The 18,590-nt window shown below is 58.1% G+C and overlaps 1 protein-coding gene across 1 annotated transcript in view; it reads left to right on the top strand.

Annotated features, from left to right (window-relative positions):
• The window catches only part of ASPM (abnormal spindle microtubule assembly), a 32,548-nt gene extending 15,857 nt beyond the window's left edge, over positions 1–16,691 (top strand). The window contains 20 exon segments of the mRNA XM_014447197.2: positions 547–677; positions 1,039–1,218; positions 1,882–1,947; positions 1,996–2,083; positions 2,186–2,271; positions 2,606–2,827; positions 2,936–3,143; positions 3,236–3,378; positions 3,479–3,607; positions 4,688–4,882; positions 5,579–9,841; positions 10,099–10,265; positions 10,524–10,620; positions 11,729–11,878; positions 12,759–12,950; positions 13,620–13,812; positions 13,944–14,098; positions 14,838–15,014; positions 15,417–15,586; positions 16,427–16,691. Of these exon segments, the coding sequence (XP_014302683.1) occupies positions 547–677; positions 1,039–1,218; positions 1,882–1,947; positions 1,996–2,083; positions 2,186–2,271; positions 2,606–2,827; positions 2,936–3,143; positions 3,236–3,378; positions 3,479–3,607; positions 4,688–4,882; positions 5,579–9,841; positions 10,099–10,265; positions 10,524–10,620; positions 11,729–11,878; positions 12,759–12,950; positions 13,620–13,812; positions 13,944–14,098; positions 14,838–15,014; positions 15,417–15,586; positions 16,427–16,532 (7,118 nt within the window). The 3' untranslated portion in view covers positions 16,533–16,691.
• Positions 16,692–18,590: the final 1,899 nt, after the last annotated feature.

The following is an 18,590-nucleotide window of genomic DNA, read 5'->3' as shown; positions in this document are numbered from 1 at the left end:
CCCTCTTCCCCATTTTAAAAAAATTAAAATTTTTTTAAACGTTTTTTTTTCAAAGAGGGAGAGAGGGGGTCTTCCTTCTTCCTCTGGAAACCCCGTGGGAGAAACCCAAAAGGGGCCTTTCCCCCCCCACCCCAATTTCCCCCTATTCTTTCCGGAGGGCCCTCACGCCTTTGGGGCCCCCCCCCCCCCCCCCCCGCCCTCGCCCCCTCCGGGGTTGTAGCCTGTGGAGGTCGTATCTGCTTGAGTGTCTGTTGTACGCATGGCCCCTGGGCTGGTGCTGGCAGCATAGTGCTCGTTAGGATTCGTGGAGGGAGGTGGACTAAAGCACTGGTGCCTCTGTGCCTCTCCCCCTCCCGCCTGCGTTGGAAATGCTCCCCGTTCCTGCCCCTGGTGTGAGTCGGTGCGTCCAGTGCGTCCGTCGCGTTTCATGCCGACTTCCTGTCACTCTTACACGTCGTTGTCGTCATCACGGTCACGGGGAACATCACGGTCACGGGGAACGGGTCCGGCCCAGGCTCACCGCTCACTTGCTGTGCTCCCCTTTAGGCCACGAGGAAGCCCTGTCTGCCTTCACCCTGAAGAAGCTGCTGCTGCTGGTTTGCTTCCTGGATCGCGCGAAGCTCTCGCGGCTCATCGACCACGACCCCTGTCTCTTCTGCAAGGACGCGGAGTTCAAGGTGCGGCTCCCGTCTTGTCTGTGGCTGCACAGCCCCCGAGGCTCGGGCTGGCCCCGGTCACGCGTTTTCTCTAGAAGCGAGTTTCTCGAGGGGGGCGGGGGGGAGGCAGAGCCGTGCCCAGCGGGTCTTCCCAGCGGCTCCCCTCCGTCTGTGGGTTGACCGAGCCGCCAGCCCTGCTCTAACCTGGAGGTGAGCCGACGGGGCTGCCCAGGCCTCTGCTGTGGGGAGGTCTTTCCTAGAGGCGCATAGCCAACCACGGCTCGTTCTTAGAGAGAGATATTAATTTAAGTGAATGTTTGAAGGCTGCCATGTTTGAATGGTGTAGAGAGTGGGGTCTGACGCCTGCGCTGGCTCCCCACAGGCTAGCAGAGACGTCCTGCTGGCGTTCTCGCGAGGCTTCCTCAGCGGGGAAGGCGACCTGTCGCGCCACCTGAGCTGGCTGGGGTTGCCCGTCAGCCACGTCCAGACGCCCCTGGACGAGTTTGACTTTGCCGTCACGAACCTCGCTGTGGACTTGCAGTGCGGGGTGCGCCTCGTGTGAGTATAAGACACAGAACCGGGCTACTTAGGAATGGGCTGAAATGTTCTAAAAGCACTGTTTCCTGTAGTTGCACAATCTTCATTGCTTTTTCATGTTTGGAAATGAATTTAGGTTAAAAAATGGGAATAAGTATCTGCAACACTTTTGGGAAGATGGGGTCAGTTTTAGGCCCAGACACCACCTCCTGTCCACAGTGTTTCTGAGAGGAGGAACCACCGGTGCCTAGAACAGGGGGTGGGGAGGCGTCAGACGTCAGGGTAAGTGTCTGCAGTGGTCGCACCAGTGGGATAGCATTCGAGACCAGTGTTAGCACCGCCCTCACTCCACACGAGGAGAAGCAGGACGAGGAAGGAAACGGGCCTGCCCGCTTTTACCCTGGAATTAGGGTACAACTCGGGGTCTGGCGTCAAATCGCACGATCGTTCCTCCGTATCAAACCGGAAGCCTCAGAATCGGCTGTGAGCACCCAGTTCCTGCGGGGAAGGCGGGCGTGGCCTACAGGGTGCTGACTGGAGTGACAGAGTTTCAGGAGAATGTTTTAGAGTCTTTCTAACCCAGAACTCTCTAACTTGGGGGAGGGAGGGTTATGCGGGTGGTAACCATATTTAACTCTCTAACTTGGGGGAGGGAGGGTTGTGCGGGTGGTAACCATATTTAAATGAGGCTTTTCCCCTTACCTTTTCATATCACACTCGGAACTGGGACCTCTCGAAGCAGCTCCGCATCCCCGCCATCAGCCGTCTCCAGAAGATGCACAACGTCGAGCTTGCTCTGCAGGCCATCAGCCGTCTCCAGAAGATGCACAACGTCGAGCTTGCTCTGCAGGCCCTGCGGTCCCGCGGGGTCCCGTTACAGGACGAGCAGGGTGAGCCCGGGAGCAGGGGGAGCCCGGGAGCAGGGGGAGCCCGAGCGGCCGCTCCCCGAGGGCCCTGGCCCCACGCAGTGCTAACGGCTGTCTCACCTGCAGGAGGCGCGATCCTGGCCAAGGACATTGTGGACAGGCACCGGGAGAAAACCCTCGCGCTGCTGTGGAAAATAGCCCTGGCGTTCCAGGTAGCGCGTCTTCCCATCAACTAGACCGACAGTGGGAACTGTGACTTCCAGCTGCTCTGCTGTCCCAGGATCGGGGCTAACCTCACAGCCCCCACCCTCGACCTCACCCCCAGGAGAAGGAACCGAAGGGAAAGGCACATCCGGGGTGGGACGTGGACATGAGCCTGGGACCCAGGCTGGTGTGGCCCGAAACCCCGTGGACGGAACCCCCGCCCTTTCCATCGCCTCCGTGCGGACATGCTGGTCTTTAGCTTCTGTGGGTGAGAGTGATACCCTATCGAAGGCATGTTACCTTCTTACAGGACTAAGGTAGTTATATTCTCTTACGTTTCAGGTGGACATTTCTCTTAATTTAGATGAGTTAAAAGAAGAAATCGACTTCTTGAAGCGCACGTGGAGGGTGAAGAGAAGCACGCCTGCGCGCTCCCGCCCTGCGGACGCTGTTCTCAGTGAGAAGACGGACACGAGGCCGAGCGACTCCTCGGAGCAGCGTCCCGAAAGCATCAGGCTGTTGATGGAGTGGGTGCAGGCCGTCTGTGCCTTCTACAGCGTCAGGGTAGGTCCTTCCTCCTGTGTAGCCCGTGTCTTCAAGTCAGTCTTGCTGAGGATTAAAAAGAAAAAGGCAGTTGACCCCTTTCCGTCTCTCCCCTCCCCTCCCCCCCAGGTGGAGAACTTCACCGTGTCCTTTTCGGACGGCCGCGTGCTGTGCTACCTGATCCACCACTATCACCCCCGCTGTGTGCCGCTGGACGCCATTCGCCAGCAGACCTCGCAGACCGTGGAGTGCGCGCAGTCGGGCTCCGTGGTCCTCAACTCCTCGTCCGAGTCGGACGAGAGCTGCCTGGACCTGTCCCTGAAAGCCCTCGAGCTGGGTCAGTGCCGATGGTCGGTGGGCGTGGCGCGCGCTGGCGGTGCCAGGCCTGCCCGTTGGCAGAGCCGTCTCATCGCTGTCTTCTCGCAGCAGGGAAAGCCCCCGAGCTGCACCGGGAGCTCCTGGAAAACGAGAGGAGGAACTTCCAGCTGGTGAGCTCTGCGGCCAGGGACCTCGGCGGGATCCCGGCTATGGTGCAGCACGCGGACATGTCAAACACGATTCCGGACGAGAAGGTGCGGGAGGAGGAGCCTCTTCCCCGGGGACCGGGAGGAACGCCCTGGGACGGGCCCAGGGGCCTGCCGCTGTCCATCTGCATCTCGCGCTTCCTCCTAGGTGGTTGTCACCTACCTGTCGTTCCTCTGCGCGAGGCTGCTGGACCTCCGCAGGGAAACCCGGGCTGCGCGGCGCATCCAGGCGGCGTGGAGAGAGTACAAGCTGAGGGCAGACCTGCAGCGCCATCAGGTACAGGGAGTTCTGATGCTCGAGTGCAGGGAGCTGGGGATGGCTCTTCCGTCTAACTCCCGGTTTCCTGTATTTGATGTGCCTTCCCGCCTGCCCGCCCTGCCTCCCTCGGCTGCAGGGTCCATGGAGTAACGTACCCGCTGCGTAAATGTGTGGGAAATGGACGGGTTCCTGACTGGCCCCGCCCTCCCTCTGGACTCTCCCCTGCCTCCAGGGAGCAGGCGTGTCTGGTGCTGGGGGTCAGGGCTGGGGCTGGGGCTCAGGGAGCCGCTCATTTTGTCTGCGAAGCTCCCCAGTTGGTCTTTTGTTATTAAAGGGAGCATTTCGGTTTCCATAGTTTTATTTCTCAGAATGTTTAGGACCTAGGGGGTACAGATGTTAGTTCTTATTTCCCTGTGGCCCCAAAAGGACAAAAAGTTGCAGGAACATAAAGTATTTTCCTGAGTTTGGAACCATGTGTAGCCTCTGCCTGGGTGTCCCGTCATCAGGCAGGCGGGTCCTGCCGCCGCGGCAGGGACTCGGGCGGCTCTGGCAGCGCCTCTCCCACTGGTGCTTGTTCTCCGCACCCCGGAGCTTGCCGCCGCCTGTGCTCTGTGCTAAGGGGGTCATTTCCTCTCCCTTTCTGTGAACTCTTTTGTTCAAATTGTAACCAAGCAACCTGGCCTTATTCTGTAGAGCATCTTTATTTTAGGGTCTTTCCACCTTTTTTTCCCCCACACGATGCACCCGTTTTGAAAGTTAAGCATGAATTTACTGGACCACAATCTGAGAGCCACCACATTTAAGTGCCTTTACAGTGATGGCTGACGATCTGTGAGGCATCAAGCATGTCTGTGGTCTTTCTCCTACGAAATCCCTCGGAGTCTTAGCTGCATCACGTAACCGTAGCTGCACGTCCACCTCTCGGCCACTTCTCCGTGCCCAGGGTGCCCGTTCTCCAACTCCGACTACGAGCGTGTCCCACGCAACTGTGGGGGTGTTTGATTTCCAGGATGAATTTGATTAGTATTTAACAAATGATTTTCTTACAAATAATAACCTAGGGTCTCAAGTGATTGTTTAATAATGTTTTGCTTTGAGGAGAGAGACCAGGCTGCAAGAATCATCCAGGCGGCTGTGCTGGGCTTCCTCACCAGGCGGCGGCTGCGGAAGGAGGCTCAGGCCGCGCTGGCCGTTCAGAGGCGCTGGCGAAGACTCTGCCGGCGGAGGGCGGTCCTGAGGGCGGAGCAGGCGCAGCTGGAGAAGGCGCAGAGCCAGGCGGCATCGGTGATTCAGGTAGAGCATCCTGGCGCTTTGGAATTCAGGAAGTTTCAGTGACTTTTAAAGGAGGAAAGTGAAATACGACCAACTTTTAAATAGTTGTCGTTTAGACTTCTACATCTTATCTGGTATTAACTTCAGCACATATTTCGGGAGCTTTTGAGATCTTGCTTCCTGACATGTGTCATCCATTCGCCGCAAACTCTTACAAAAATGAATAAACCAGACGCTTTTGTGGTGTGCCTTCCCGCCACCTGTGAGCGGCTGTGTGCAGCGTCAGACACAGACGGGCGATGCCCGCTCTCCTCACAGGGGCACCCAGGCTGCCTGTCGCCTCTGCTGTGTCTTCTTCCTGGAGGTTTTCAGGCCTCCCCTCGGCCGTGCTGGCCTGTGGGCCGGTCATTCCACTCCACGCCCACTGCATGGATGTGTCACGTTTTGATTCTGTGTTAATCTGTTGAAGAATACTTGCATTGTTCCCAGTTTTAGGTGATTTCATTAGGATTGAGACAAGGATTTGCGAGTTGGCTATAGCTGTATCAATGTAGAAATCAAAATACACACAAAAGAGACAAGTATCTTTTTCAAAAATGTATTGTGTGTTAATTTAACGTGCTCATTTTTAAGCACTATGTTTGAAAAATTGATCCATTCGAGTGTGCCGAGTACAGAAGTGACGTCCCTTACTCTGTCCTTCCTTACCTCCTGCAGAGGAATTGGAGGAGGTGTTCCGCTAGGAAGCAGTTTCTGAGATTGAGACATTATTCCGTCGTCCTGCAGTCTCGGAGAAGAATGGTGGCTGCCGTCGCTTCTTACAAACGCCACCTGTGGGCCGCAGTGACCATCCAGAGGCACTGGCGAGCGTGTGTGAGGCGGAAACAGGACCAGCAGAGCTACCGGGCGCTCCGAGCCTCGTGCCTGGTCATCCAGTCTGCCTTCCGGAGGTGGCGGCGCCGGGAGCAGCGGCTCCAGATGAGAGCTGCGGTGACGCTGCAGCGGGCCTTCCGCGAGTGGCGGGCCAGGAAGCGGGCCCGGGAGGAGAAGGCCGCCACCGCCCTGCAGGCGTGGTACCGGGCGCACAGGGAAAGGCAGAGATACCGCCATGTCCGAGCTTGCGTCGTCCTCATTCAGGCACGATTTCGGGGCTTTCGAGCCCGAAAGCTGTTCCAGAGGAAGAAGGCGTCCGTCCTGACGATCCAGCAGCGCTGGCGCGCGCACCTGCAGGGGAAGGCGGAGCGCGCCCGCTACCTGCAGGTTCAGGCCGCCGCCCTCCGGCTGCAGGCCGCCTTCAGGGCCGCGAGAGCCCGGGGTCGGCGCACACAGACTCGGGCGGCCTGCGTGCTCCAGGCGTATTGGCGAATGAGACGAGAGAGAGCTCGGTTTCTAAGCCTCAGGCAAACGGTCATCAGATTGCAGGCGCTCGTAAGAAAACATCAACAGCTGCAGAACTACAGGAAGATGAAGAGCGCCACCCTCGTGATTCAGGTCCATTTTCGCGCTTACATTGCAGCCAGGAGGGCCCAAGCGTCCTACCAGGAGACGCGCGCTGCGGTGCTGGTGCTGCAGGCTGCGTGCCGGGGGATGCGGGCCCGCAGGAGGTTCCGTCTCGCCCGCACATCCGTGGTGAAGATCCAGTCCCACTGCCGCGCGTGCATCGCCAGAAGGAGGTTTCTGAGCCTAAAACACGCCGCAGTCCAGCTGCAGTCCATCGTGAGGATGAGACAAGCCCGTGCACGGTATTTACGGTTAAGAGCGGCCGCCCTGTTCACCCAGCGGAGGTTCCGGGCCCTGAAGACGGCCGCGCGGAGGAGGGAAGAGTACCGGCGGGTGCGGGCAGCCTGTATCCGGCTGCAGGCCTTCGCCAGGGGGCACCTGGTCCGCAGGCAGCTGCGGCTGCAGAGTTCCGCCGCCGTCACCCTGCAGTCCTGCTTCCGCATGAGAGAGGCGCGGCGGCGCTTCCTGCGGGTGCGCAGCGCGGCCCTGGTCATCCAGAGGGCCTACCGCGCGCGCCAAGCACGGCTGAGCTGCAGGAAGCGCTGGCAAGTGCTCAGGGCAGTGACCCGCCTGCAGGCAGCTTACAGAGGCTACCGAGCTCGCCAGCTCCTCCGGCGCCGGTCCACGGCCGCGCGTAAAATCCAGGCCGCTTTCCGAGGCCACAGGGAGCGGGTGCGGTTCCGGTCCGTGCTGTGGTCTGCCGTCACGATCCAGAGGTGGTACCGGGCCCGCAGGACAGCTCGAGACCTGAGGGCTCAGTTCTTCAAGGCGAGGACAGCTGCGCTTTCCCTCCAGGCTGCCTGTCGTGGCTGGAAAGTGCGGGCGCGGATCCGCAGGGAGCAGCAGGCGGCGCTGAAGATCCAGGCCGCGTTCAGAGCGGCCCAGGCCCAGAGGCAGTTCCGACGGCTGAGAACAGCTGCGCTGGTCCTGCAGGGACGTTGGAGAGCGAGGGCTGCGGGAAGGAGGCAGCGCGTGACGTATGCGGGGCTTCGGCAGGCGGTGCTGACGCTGCAGGCCGCATGGAGGGGGAGGACAGCGAGAAGGCAGATCCAGAAGCGACACGAGTGCGCCACCATCATCCAGGCGCAGTACAGGATGCACGCGCAGCGCAGGAGGTGGGCAGCCCTGAGGGAGGCTGCTTGTCTGATCCAGGCCCGCTATCGGGCCCACCGCCTTGGGAGGGAGCAGCGGTTCTGGTATCTGAAGACCAAGGCGGCCGTGGTGACTCTACAGGCCGCCTTCCGGAGGATGAGAGCGAGAAGAGAGAGAGCGCGGGAGCGAGGCAGGGCAGCGGCCGTCATCCAGTCCCGGTACAGGGCGCACAGGGCCAGGAGGAGGTACGCGGCCTGCAGGGCCTCCGCCATCACCATCCAGAGGTGGTACCGGCGTGTGAGAGCCGCCCGCCAGCAGCGCGGGGAGTACCTCCACGTAAAGGAGGCCGCGACCCACCTCCAGGCTGCGTATCGGGGCCTGAGAGCCAGGAGGCAGCTGCAGCGCATGCACACGGCCGCCACTGCCATCCAGGCCGTGTTTAAGATGCACCAGGCACAAGGGCGGTTCCGCCAGGTGAGGGCGGCAGCCGTCGTCATCCAGGTGAGGTACAGGGCCCGTCGCCAGGGCAGGGCGCAGCGTGCGCAGTACCTGGCCGTCCTGCAGGCCGCTCGTGTTCTCCAGGCGAGTTGGCGAGGAGCGAGAGTGAGGCGGACGCTGAGGCAGATGCAGAGCGCAGCGGTGCTGATTCAGTCCTGCTACCGCCGGTACCGCCAGCAGAGACACTTCCTGCAGCTGAAGCGGGCGACAGAAGCCGTGCAGCGCCGGTACCGCGCGGCCCAGGCGGGGCGCCTGCAGCTCCAGAGCTACGCCAGCCTGAGGCGCTGCGTCATCTGCGTGCAGGCTGCGTTCAGGGGCAGGAGAGCCCGGAGACGGGTGAGGGCCCTGCATCTGGCCGCAGCTGTCATTCAGAGGCGGTTCAGGGCCCTGCGGGCGAGGAGGAGGTTCCTTTCTCTCCGGAGCACTGCCATCTGGGTACAGAGAAGGTATCGAGCCAATGTTCGCGCAAAGCATCGCCGGCAACTCCTGCGCTTACGAGAGGCAGCCGTCAAAATCCAGGCCTGGGTCCGAGGTTGGCTGGTGCGGAGAAGGCTGCGAGAGATGCACAGGGCGGCCACCGTGGTCCAGGCCGCGCTCCGGATGCACCGAGCGCGGGCGAGGTACCAGGCCCTGAAACAGGCCTCGGTCCTGATCCAGCGGCGGTACCGAGCCGGCCGAGCTGTGAGGCTGCAGAGAGAGGTGTGTGTCGGGCAGAGGGGTGCCGCCGAGGTCCTGCTGGCCGCACAGGAGGGAGTGAAGGCAGGACGGCTCTCGCAGGAGCAGCACAGGGCCGCTGCCATCATACAGAGCGCGTACAGGAGGCACCGGTGGCGTCTCTCCCACCAGCAGCTGCGGGCGGCCCCTGGGGTGACACAGGAAAGACACGGAGCAAATGAGAAAGAGGCGCTCGACCACTGTGCGCTCTCGAAGGCAGCGGCCTGTACGCAGGCGGGTTCTGCGGCCCCAGCGGTGGGGGAGCGCATTCGGGAGCAGCATCCAGCAGCCATCACTGTTCAGCCGCATCTCAGAGCCGTCAGAAGGCGGAAGCGTTTCCTCCAGTTTAGAGCAGCCGTGGCTTTTGTTCAGAGAAGACGCAGAGTGGCCACGGCAGCCCTCGGCCTGCGGTCTTCCTGCAGAGGTTTGCGGGGACACAGGGACGGCGACCGCAGGCTCCGGGCCACCACCCGCATTCAGGCCTCGCGGCGGATGCACAGGGCCCGCGCCGCCCACCGGGCCGAGAGCAGTGCAGCCGCTGTCGTACAGAGTCACTGCCGGTCGTACGTCCGAGGGACGGCGGGGGCAAGGCGGTGCTCAGCGGCTCGCAGACCCGCACCACCGGTTGAGGCTGCCTGTCGAGGCCCGAGAGGGAGACGGGCGCTGGGAGAGGCCTCTGAGGGTGCGGTGGCCGCCAGCGCTGGGCCCCCTGCAACCCGCTGTGACGGGCCCGGAGCTCAGCAGGACGCTGCCTGGAGCCCAGTGGCCAGGCCGCACTCGGGGGCCGAAGCTCATTCCCAGGGGGAGGCCGCGGTCACCCGCCCACCAGCTCTCCAGGAAACGGCCCCAGGGATGCTGGGAGCACGGGAGCCTGCCGCCCTGCGTGTCCGGCCCTCCCTCCGCACGGCCGAGTGTCACAGCAGGTTCGTCCGGCGGAGCAGGGCTGCGGTCACCCTGCCGCTGTCCTCCCGGGCTCGGCGGGCCCGGAGACGGTTCCTGCTGGGGAGGGACGCAGTGGCCGTGCAGAATCGCCGCCGCGCCTGTGCGTCCGCGAGGCTCCAGAGGCGCGCGTGGCTACACATCAGGAGCAGGGTTGTCATCATTCAAGCGTGGACCAGGGGATTTCTACAGAAACGGAAGTTCCAGAGGATTAAAGCCAGCGCCTTAACAATCCAGGTGCGTAACTTCCATAGGAAGCTCCCATCCTCTCAGTGCCTGGGAGGCTAGGAGACGAGCGCCCGTAGGGCATAGCGGGTGCTGGCTGAGGGCCCTGTTACTGATCTCCCCAAATGCCCCGTTTGGGAGGGAGCCGAGGGCACCAGGAGGGCCTGAGCCGAGACAGCACACATCGGGGTTGCATTTCAATTCTTCGAATTTACAAAAAGTAAGTAAATGAGCACCTCCTGGTGTGTGTCTGTTTCTGTGTTGAGCAGGCTGCGTGGAGGAGCTACAGAGCCAGGCGGCGTGCTCGTGCCGTGGAGGCAGCCTGCAGGATTCAAGCCTGGTTCCGGGGCTGGAAGGCGCGCAAGGGGTACCTGGCTGTGCTGAAGGCCGTGCGGGCCGTGCAGGGCCGCTTCCGGGCCAGGCGGGCGCGGGCACGGTAATGCAGCCCTGCTGGGGGCCGGGGCGGGCGTGCGGGCACGTGTGTGCGTATGTGTGTGCGCGCGCGCGCGCGTGTGTGTGCAATGATGGGTGCTAGAACGTAAACATAAATTACACTTTTCTTTGTTATGTTCTTTTGTTATTGCCTTTCACATACTTCCTTTCTTTTTGAATGGGGGTATTTATTTAAATGCGGGTCGATAAATATTTCCTGAACAGATTGATCTGAAATTGCTCTCCCATGACTGCTCCTCAGGTTTCTGAGCGTGAGGGCGTCGGCGGTTACCATCCAGAGGAGATGGAGAGCCACGCTTTGTGGAAGGCGGGCTCGCGAGCACTTCCTGGCCATGCAGGTGGGTCTGAACATGACCACAGCTCCTCTGCAAAGAGCTGCCGCAGGAAACGGAACAAAAGACCGTGCTTAAGACCTACCAGGGCATTCATTTAAACACATCGCCGTCCTCAATTGAAACTTATCACAAAATACCATTTGTGCGTATTTTTGTTTACGTACATGTGCAATTATAAGAGATTCTCAAACCCAACTTCGAAGTGACTTTCAGAATAAGTCATTTCCTTGGAGAAAGTGATCATCGGTGTAGCATTGTGTCCAGTAAAAGTCACACACTTTAAAAACATACTGTGGACCACAATTGGTGAACTGCTTAAAACATTTAACATTAAGTCTTTAGAATAGTTGCTGTTCCGATGGTCTTTTATTAAAGAAATAAAAATTTTACTTGGAAGTTTTGATGCTCATGTAATATCCACTACGATTATAGCCACTTATTAGTACACGTACTGCTGTATATTAACTTATTTGATCCTGGTAGTAACCCTGTGAGGTGGTGCTCATTAGCATACCCATTTTACAGGTGAGCAAAGCGAGGTCCAGGGAGGCAAGGTGACTTGCCCAAGGTCATTCTGCTAGTGGGTGGGGGAGTCTGTGTTGATCTATGTTGTAAGACAGACCTGGGTCCCATTCACTCTGCATTGAGAAGGTCAAGGTCATCCAGGCCACGGCAGGCAGGAAGCGTCCCAGAAGTCAGTGGGGCTGGGCCTCCGGAGACTCGGGAGAGACCAGCTCCCACATTGTCTGACTAACACCTCCGTCTCCAGCAGTTGTGCCTGGAACACGGGAGCCTTTGAGTTTAATACTCACACACTTCCCTCATAATGAGCACATTCAAAGCCTTAACTTGCTGTTCTTGGGAACTCCAGTTAAATGAAGTGCTGTTATTTAGTAAAATGCACAAAATGTAACTTGACTCTGAGTGATGGATTGCCCAGTGGAAATATTTTAGAGATGATCGCACTTTTTAGTTACAGTGTGAAGAATGTTAGCATGTAAAGGTTAATGTGCTAATGTGTGTAGTTTGGTAGCGGGATGTACAGGAGTAGACGTGGACTGATTGTCTTACGAGGCGAGTGTCTGGTCACCAATGTTTTCTTCTCCTTCAGACGTCGGAACGCAGAGCCACAGTCAGGCTCCTCCACTTCGCAGCCGCCGCCCGCTACCACCTGGCTGCCGTGCGAATCCAGAGAGCGTATCGGCGCCACGCGGCCGTGAGGAGCGCGGAAAGGCACCTCGATTCCATCATCTGCATCCAGGTCAGCCCTCGCAGTGGCGCCTGGGACGTGTGTCACACACCTTTGTATTTAATAAGTACTTTCCAAGGGCGTTAAGCCAGGTCCGATCAGACCGAGCCTTTGCCGGATCGCCGGGAGGAGGGCGCGGCGGCTTAGGGAGAGGTGGATGTCCTATGACGCGGGGACGAAGCTACGTCTCGTCTCTGAAGTCACTGCCTTCGTTGACGCTCCTCCCAGCCAAGTCTGGGGGCCTGTTTCTTTTTTAATATGTACTTTGCCCATTTTCCTGTTGGGCATTTTTTTATGTGCTATCGGAGTCTGTGTGTGTTCTGGATATGAGCCCTGATCATATGTACTTACGATATACTTAGCATACACTGACACATAGGATAGCACGTGCACAATGCATTGCAGAGTGACCCTGCAGCTCAGTGGGATTCACAGACCACGAAACGGCCACGTGTCCAGGGTTAGACGTAGACGCTCACGCACCCAGCGTGGCCTGGAGGGCTTTGCAGTGGGCGGGGGAAGCGATGCCACGGAGGAGGCTAAGAGGCGGTTTCCAGTGTCCAGTTACAACTGAAACGTCTGTGTCATTAGTAATGTGCATGTGCATGTACAGCAGTTTACATTAAAAACCAAAGCAGCCCGGCCGGCGTGGCTCAGTGGTTGAGCATCGACCTATGAACCAGGAGGTCACCGTTCGATTCCCAGTCAGGGCACATGCCCGGGTTGTGGGCTCCATCGCCAGTGGGGGGAGTGCAGGAGGCAGCCATTGATGATTCTCATCACTGATGTTTCAGTCTCTCTCCCCCTCTCTTCCTCTCTGAAATCAATAAAACACACACATACACACGCACATGCGCAAAACAGAAGTAAAATCCTCACGTGCTTTAAACAGAGATGGTTTCGGGCAAGACTGCGGCTGAGGAGGTTCATGCAGATCTGTCACAGCGTCATCGACCTCCAGCACGAAGTTCAGGAGCGGCGGCGGCGACAGCACAGGGCGGCCTCCGTGATCCAGGCGGCCACGCGCCGCTTCCTCCTCCGCAGGGAGCAGGAGCGGCTCCGTCACGGAGTCGTGAAGATCCAGGTGAGCGACTGCAGACGCCGCGACTGTAGGTCTAGACTCGAGGTTGCCATTCATCTGTGGGAAATCTGCCATTTGAAAACAGTCACACACCCTTTAAAAAGCTGATATTGGTCCATAGACTAAGTCAGTGATGGCGAACCTATGACACGCGAACTCATTTTTTTGGTTGATTTTTTTGTTAAATGGCATTTAAATATATAAAATAAATATCAAAAATATAAGTCTTTGTTTTACTATGGTTGCAAATATCAAAAAATTTCTGTATGTGACACGGCCCCAGAGTTAAGTTAGGGTTTTTCAGAATGCTGGCACGCCGAGCTCAAGAGGTTCGCCATCACTGGACTAAGCCATACTAGTAAATACGAAGCTGCCAGAATGTTCTGTTCAGATTCCCTGGGGGGAGTGTATGTTTGATGAAAAGTATATTCACATTTTGAATAGAGTTAGCTACCTCGGGTCAGCGAGTGAACTTCGATTGTGCACGGAATATCCGTGAATTTCTTCTTAGAAAGACTGAGTTAGCTGTTAGACTTAGAACCTGAATGAGGCTTTAGTTGCCAGGTGTCTGATCAATCGTCTAAACTCATGGAGGATATTTACTTTGTGGAGATAAGTGTCAGCTTACAGCATCCTGGGAGTGGTCTTTAAAAAGCAGTGTTTGTCTCCCAGGCACTGTGGAGGGGCTACGCTCTGAGGAAGAAGAATAATTGTACAAAAATTAAAGCCATTCGCAGAAGTCTTCAAGCTCTGAGTGGGGAGGTTCGGGAAGAAGACAAGCTATACAAGAGAACCGCCCTGGCCCTGTTCCACCTGTTGACATACAAGCACCTGTCGGCTGTCCTCGAGGCCCTGAAGCACCTGGGTGAGCGTCCCTGTGCCAACAGGTCTTATCTGGGGTCACGCTCCACGTCCGCCTCCGGGCCCGGGGCGCTCTCGGGGCCCCTGTGGCTGGGCCGGAGCCTCGTGTGGCTGAGTCTCTCCTCTTCCTTCCAGAGGTGGTCACGAGGCTGTCCCCGCTGTGCTGTGAGAACATGGCCCAGAGTGGGGCGATTCTCAAAATATTCCTCCTGATCCGAAGCTGTAACCGCAGCGTCCCTTGTATGGAAGTCGTCAGCTACGCCGTGCAAGTCCTGCTGCACGTCGCCAAGGTAGGTTTCCGTTCCAGTGAGCAAATCCTCCCGCAGGAAGTCCGCTCAGCGAGTGAGGTTTCCGTGTGCTCGTCACCAGAGTGCAGATGCCCGGGCACATTCACGCGTCTGCACGTCTTCGGGGAACGGGCTGGTCTGTGGACGTGGGTGTTCGAGGAACTGGCTCTTACTGAGCACTGGCCCTGCGGTGGTTGGTGCTGTTACTCCCGTTCTAGAGAGAGGGGAGCTTTTCAGTCCTCACCGGAGGGCTTGCGTGGGAGGGAGGCGGGCTGAGCTGGACCATTTCTGTCTGCCCCACGGTCCTGGCCCCCAGCGCTGTCTCAGGGCAGGGGCCTCCTCCCGCAGCAGGTGATCCGGACGCACTGCAGCCGCCACCTGCACTGCTCTCCCGTGGCGTCAGGGTCCCGGGTGTGGGGGGCGCAGGTCTGTGCTGTCGAGATGCAGGCAGTCGAAGGGGATGAGAGGACAGCTTCCCCCGCCTCCCCAGCCACAGCTGAAGGCTCTGTCCCCCGGGGTTTTCATGGAGCGGGAGGGGCCCAGACACCAGCTCTGGGGCTGGGCAGGAAGGGCAGGTGCGCCTGGGAGAGGGACTCGGGACGACGGGGGAGGGGTCACAGGTCACTCACAGCCCTTCGCACCTGCGGCAGGTGGGCCAGGAGCGCGGCCGAGCTTCCTCTCGGTCCGGGGTTCCTGCGCACACCTGTGCTCACTGTCCCTTCCCCTCCCCTGTCTCCTCGAGTACGAGAAGACGACGGCCGCGGTGGGCGCCGTGGACGGCTGCATGGACACGCTGCTGGACCTGCTGCGGATGTACTGGGAGAAGCCGGGCGACAAGATCGCAGACAAGAGCGGGAGCATCTTCACCAAAACCTGCTGCTTGCTGGCTGTTCTGTTGACGGCGCCGAGCCGAGCCTCGGTGAGTTCAGCTCCCACCTCCCTCTGGCGGCGCAGGAAGCGCGCCCTCGGGGAGCCTGTCGGCTGTGGGGTGTGAAGGGAAGAGGCCAGGGTGGGGTGTGGTGGTCGGGCAGGAGGTCGGGCTCGGCCGGGGCTGTGCACCTGTGGGAACCCTGAGGCGTGAAGTCACAAGACTTGGTAACGGGCACAGTGGGCACCGACTGGTTCTTGCCTTTGTGTCATGTGGATTTCAGGGCACAGGGTGGAGCACTTGCCCTCTATCCTCATCTTATAAACCAGCTTATGCTTCACCCCGTCCGACCTCAGAGCCTGGGGAGCCGGCTGGTTTATCACAGCGCGTGTTCGATGGAAGGAATGCAGAATGTTCTTCTCAGTCCCCATCAGTGCGCGTTTCCTCTTTCAGGACGTTCAGAGCAGGTCCAAGGTGGCCGACTGCGTGTACAGTATCTACAGGCTCACAGCTCATAAGCATAGAGTGGACGCCGAGCGGACACTTCACAAGCAGAGTCAGAACTGCTCCGGGAGCCTTCCCCGCCTCCCCGAAACCCCCGTCCGGGCCAGGATGGTGGCACGGTAAGCAGGGGTGCGCTCTGCGGCTCCGCGTCCCTGCGCGCGCCCTGACGGCGTAACTCACATACGTGCTGTGTCTGCCGATGGAGAAACAGCCTGACCAGGAGGAGAGGTGCCTGCGGGAGCCTCTCCGGACGCGGTGCCGTCAGGGTGCTGCCCCCGAGAGTCAGGCCTGTGCTTCCGGGGGGAGGAGCAGGCCACAGGTCACATGAAGGGTCAGGAGATTCAGGACCCATTCGCTAGCCTTTAAGGCAGCGGTTCTCAACCTGTGGGTCACGACCCCTTTGGCGGTCGAACAACCCTTTCACAGGGGTCGCCTAAGACCATCCTGCATATCAGATATTTACATGACGATTCAGAACAGTAGCAACATGACAGTGATGAAGTAGCAACGAAAATAATTTTATGGTTGGGTCACATGAGGAACTGTATTTAAAGGGCCAGGAGGTTGAGAACCACTGCTCTAAGGCCTGAGAGGGATGCGATCACCTTGGGGAGAGAAGACACAGACAGGAAAGTCCCCAATGAACCTCAGGGCAGCCCCGGTTCCTCCAGAACTCACGTAGGGGAGAGCCCGCCACGAGGGGCCGAGGACTTGCTAACCGGACAGGAGGACACCCCAGGACAGTGGCCTCCCCGCCAGCGGAGCGGGTGCGGCTGCGAGGTGGTCAGAGGGAGAGGGGACGCTGCCGGGTGTGGCGGGAGGGAGCGTGGGGGGTAGTGATGTCTGAGAGCCGGGTCAGGCAGTCACGTGGCCAGGAGCCGCCCTGTTCACAGAAATGGGGGGGGGTCGCTCTTTGAGGAGAAGGACTTGGTTAATGCGAGGCCTTTGTTCTCCCACAGGCTCCAGCCGGGCTGGGTCTTGAGGAGGGACAACGTGCAGGAAATCACGGCCCCCCTGCAAGCTGTGCAGCTGGTGATGGACACGCTTGGCGTTCCTTACCCGTGACGGGGGCAGCTCGGCGTGTGCAGGGAGAGGACGTTGTGAAGCGAATCATGGCTGTGGAAAGTGCTTGGATTTTTTCCTAGAACTAAGATCAGATTTTGTATTAAAATGTAAGAAATATGTATATCAATAAAGTTTCTACATTTGTCATTGTTTCTTTTAGCAATAGCTTTACGGACATGATGTTTTCTCTCTCTCTCTCTCTCCCTCTGCCTTCCATTCTCTAAAAATCAATGGGAAAAATATCCTCCGTGAGGATTAACAAAAAAATAAAAAGTCTGGCTGGCTGGATGATTAAGTATGTAATAATTAAAAGGACAACAAGATGTTCATAAAAGAATCCTGGTGATCCAGGGGTTGGGGTCACCCATGATCCTCTCTGGCTTCTTGGCTTCTCTCAGGAAAGAATTCAAACGCGAGGCAGCGCAGAGTTGACCCTGACAGAGAGTTCATCTGAAGCAGGAACAGAGCGGCCACTCCCCAGGCGGCAGCCCCTGCCTGGTGGGATCGCCTGCTTTACTGAGACGCAGTGGGGAAGCAGGGCATCCCTTGAGGGGGAGGAACACTCGGGATTTTCCTGGGAAAGGGGTGAGGGGCCCTGGCGGCCCGTTCCCTTATGTGGGTTCCCGGTTCCCCCACCTCAGTGTGGGTGTCGTTAGGTGCTCCTATAGGACCGCCAGCGTGAAAGGAGGCGAGGGGTCACTGCGAGGCCAGACCAGTCCCACGTGGTGGTCCCGTCTGTTCTGCCAGCTCTAAACCACAAATCCTCCGGGGTTGGTTGGTCTTACGAGCTCCCTGATAGTCCTTGTAGCCTTGATTGGTTACAGCTGTTTGGCCACTTTATCTCCCTGGTGGGGGTGAGGGACAATTTTCACATTAAAAACAAATTATTGAAAATGAGCAGAGGCCATATTATATCTCTCACTGGGAAGCCACCTGAGTGTCATGAAGAGTCGAATGAATAGGCTACCTGTGGCCTGGCAACAATGGAACACATACCACCTAGGGAAGGGACTAGCCGCTACGGCCAAGATACGGGTGGATCCCACAAACCAAAGGTGAAACAAGACGTCAGACATAAAAAATACACACTATGTGATTTCATTTATTTTCCATAAAACCAGTGAGAGGGCCTACACTGTAGAAGTCAGGATAGCGGTTACCACCCGCCGGTGTGGCTCAGTGGTTAAGCACCGACCTATGAACCAGGCGGTCATGGTTTGATTCCCGGTCAAGGGCACATCCCGGGGTGTGGGCTCGATCCCCAGTAGGGGGCCTGAAGGAGGCAGCCAATCAGTGACTCTCATCATCATTGACGTTTCTATCTCCCTCTCCCTTTCTGAAATCAATAAAAATATATAAAAAAAAACCCAAAAAAGATAGTGTTTCCCACGGAGGCTGGGCCCAGGCAGGGACCGGGAGAAAGCTGTGGGGTGGGTGCTGTGGTTCTTGTTCTGGGTGCTGGTCTCACGGGAGGGTTCAGTATGAGGCCCCATTCCTCCGCACCGTACGGTATGTGCACCTTTTCTCTTAATATGTTGTATTTTTAAAAAAAAGTTACAAAATTGCCTGGCAGGCGTGGCTCAGTGGTTGAGCGTTGACTTATGAACCAGGAGGTCACGGTTCAATTCCCGGTCAGGGCACAGGCCTGGGTTGCGGGCTCCATCCCCAGTGGGGGGCGTGCGGGAGGCAGCCGATCCATGATTCCCTCTCATCATGGCTGTTTCTCTCTCCTCCCTTTCTGAAATCAATAAAAATATATTTAAAATGAAAAAAAAAAAAGGTTACAAAATCGAACTCATCACAGCTCCCACCTCCCGGCATTGTTTTGTGGTTTCAAATGAAAACCCATTAGAATGCACCGGACGCCCGGCGCACCCTGCGGCTGACCACCCCGCTCTAAACATCCTCTGCTTCGATCAACACCTTCCCCCTGTCGCTGCTTAGGAGGCTCAGGTCACTGGCCTTTGATGCAGCGGCCCAGCAGCACCCCGAACTGTTTTCAGGTCAGGGTGTCATTGCTATCTCCCCGTTACCAAATTTCTAGTTTCCCCTGAACAA

Source organism: Myotis lucifugus, unplaced genomic scaffold, assembly GCF_000147115.1.
Source record: "Myotis lucifugus unplaced genomic scaffold, Myoluc2.0 scaffold_625, whole genome shotgun sequence".
In the NCBI taxonomy this organism is placed as follows: Eukaryota; Metazoa; Chordata; class Mammalia; order Chiroptera; family Vespertilionidae; genus Myotis; species Myotis lucifugus.
Note: the sequence above shows the minus strand (reverse complement) of the source record. Positions and strands in the feature narration are given on the sequence as shown.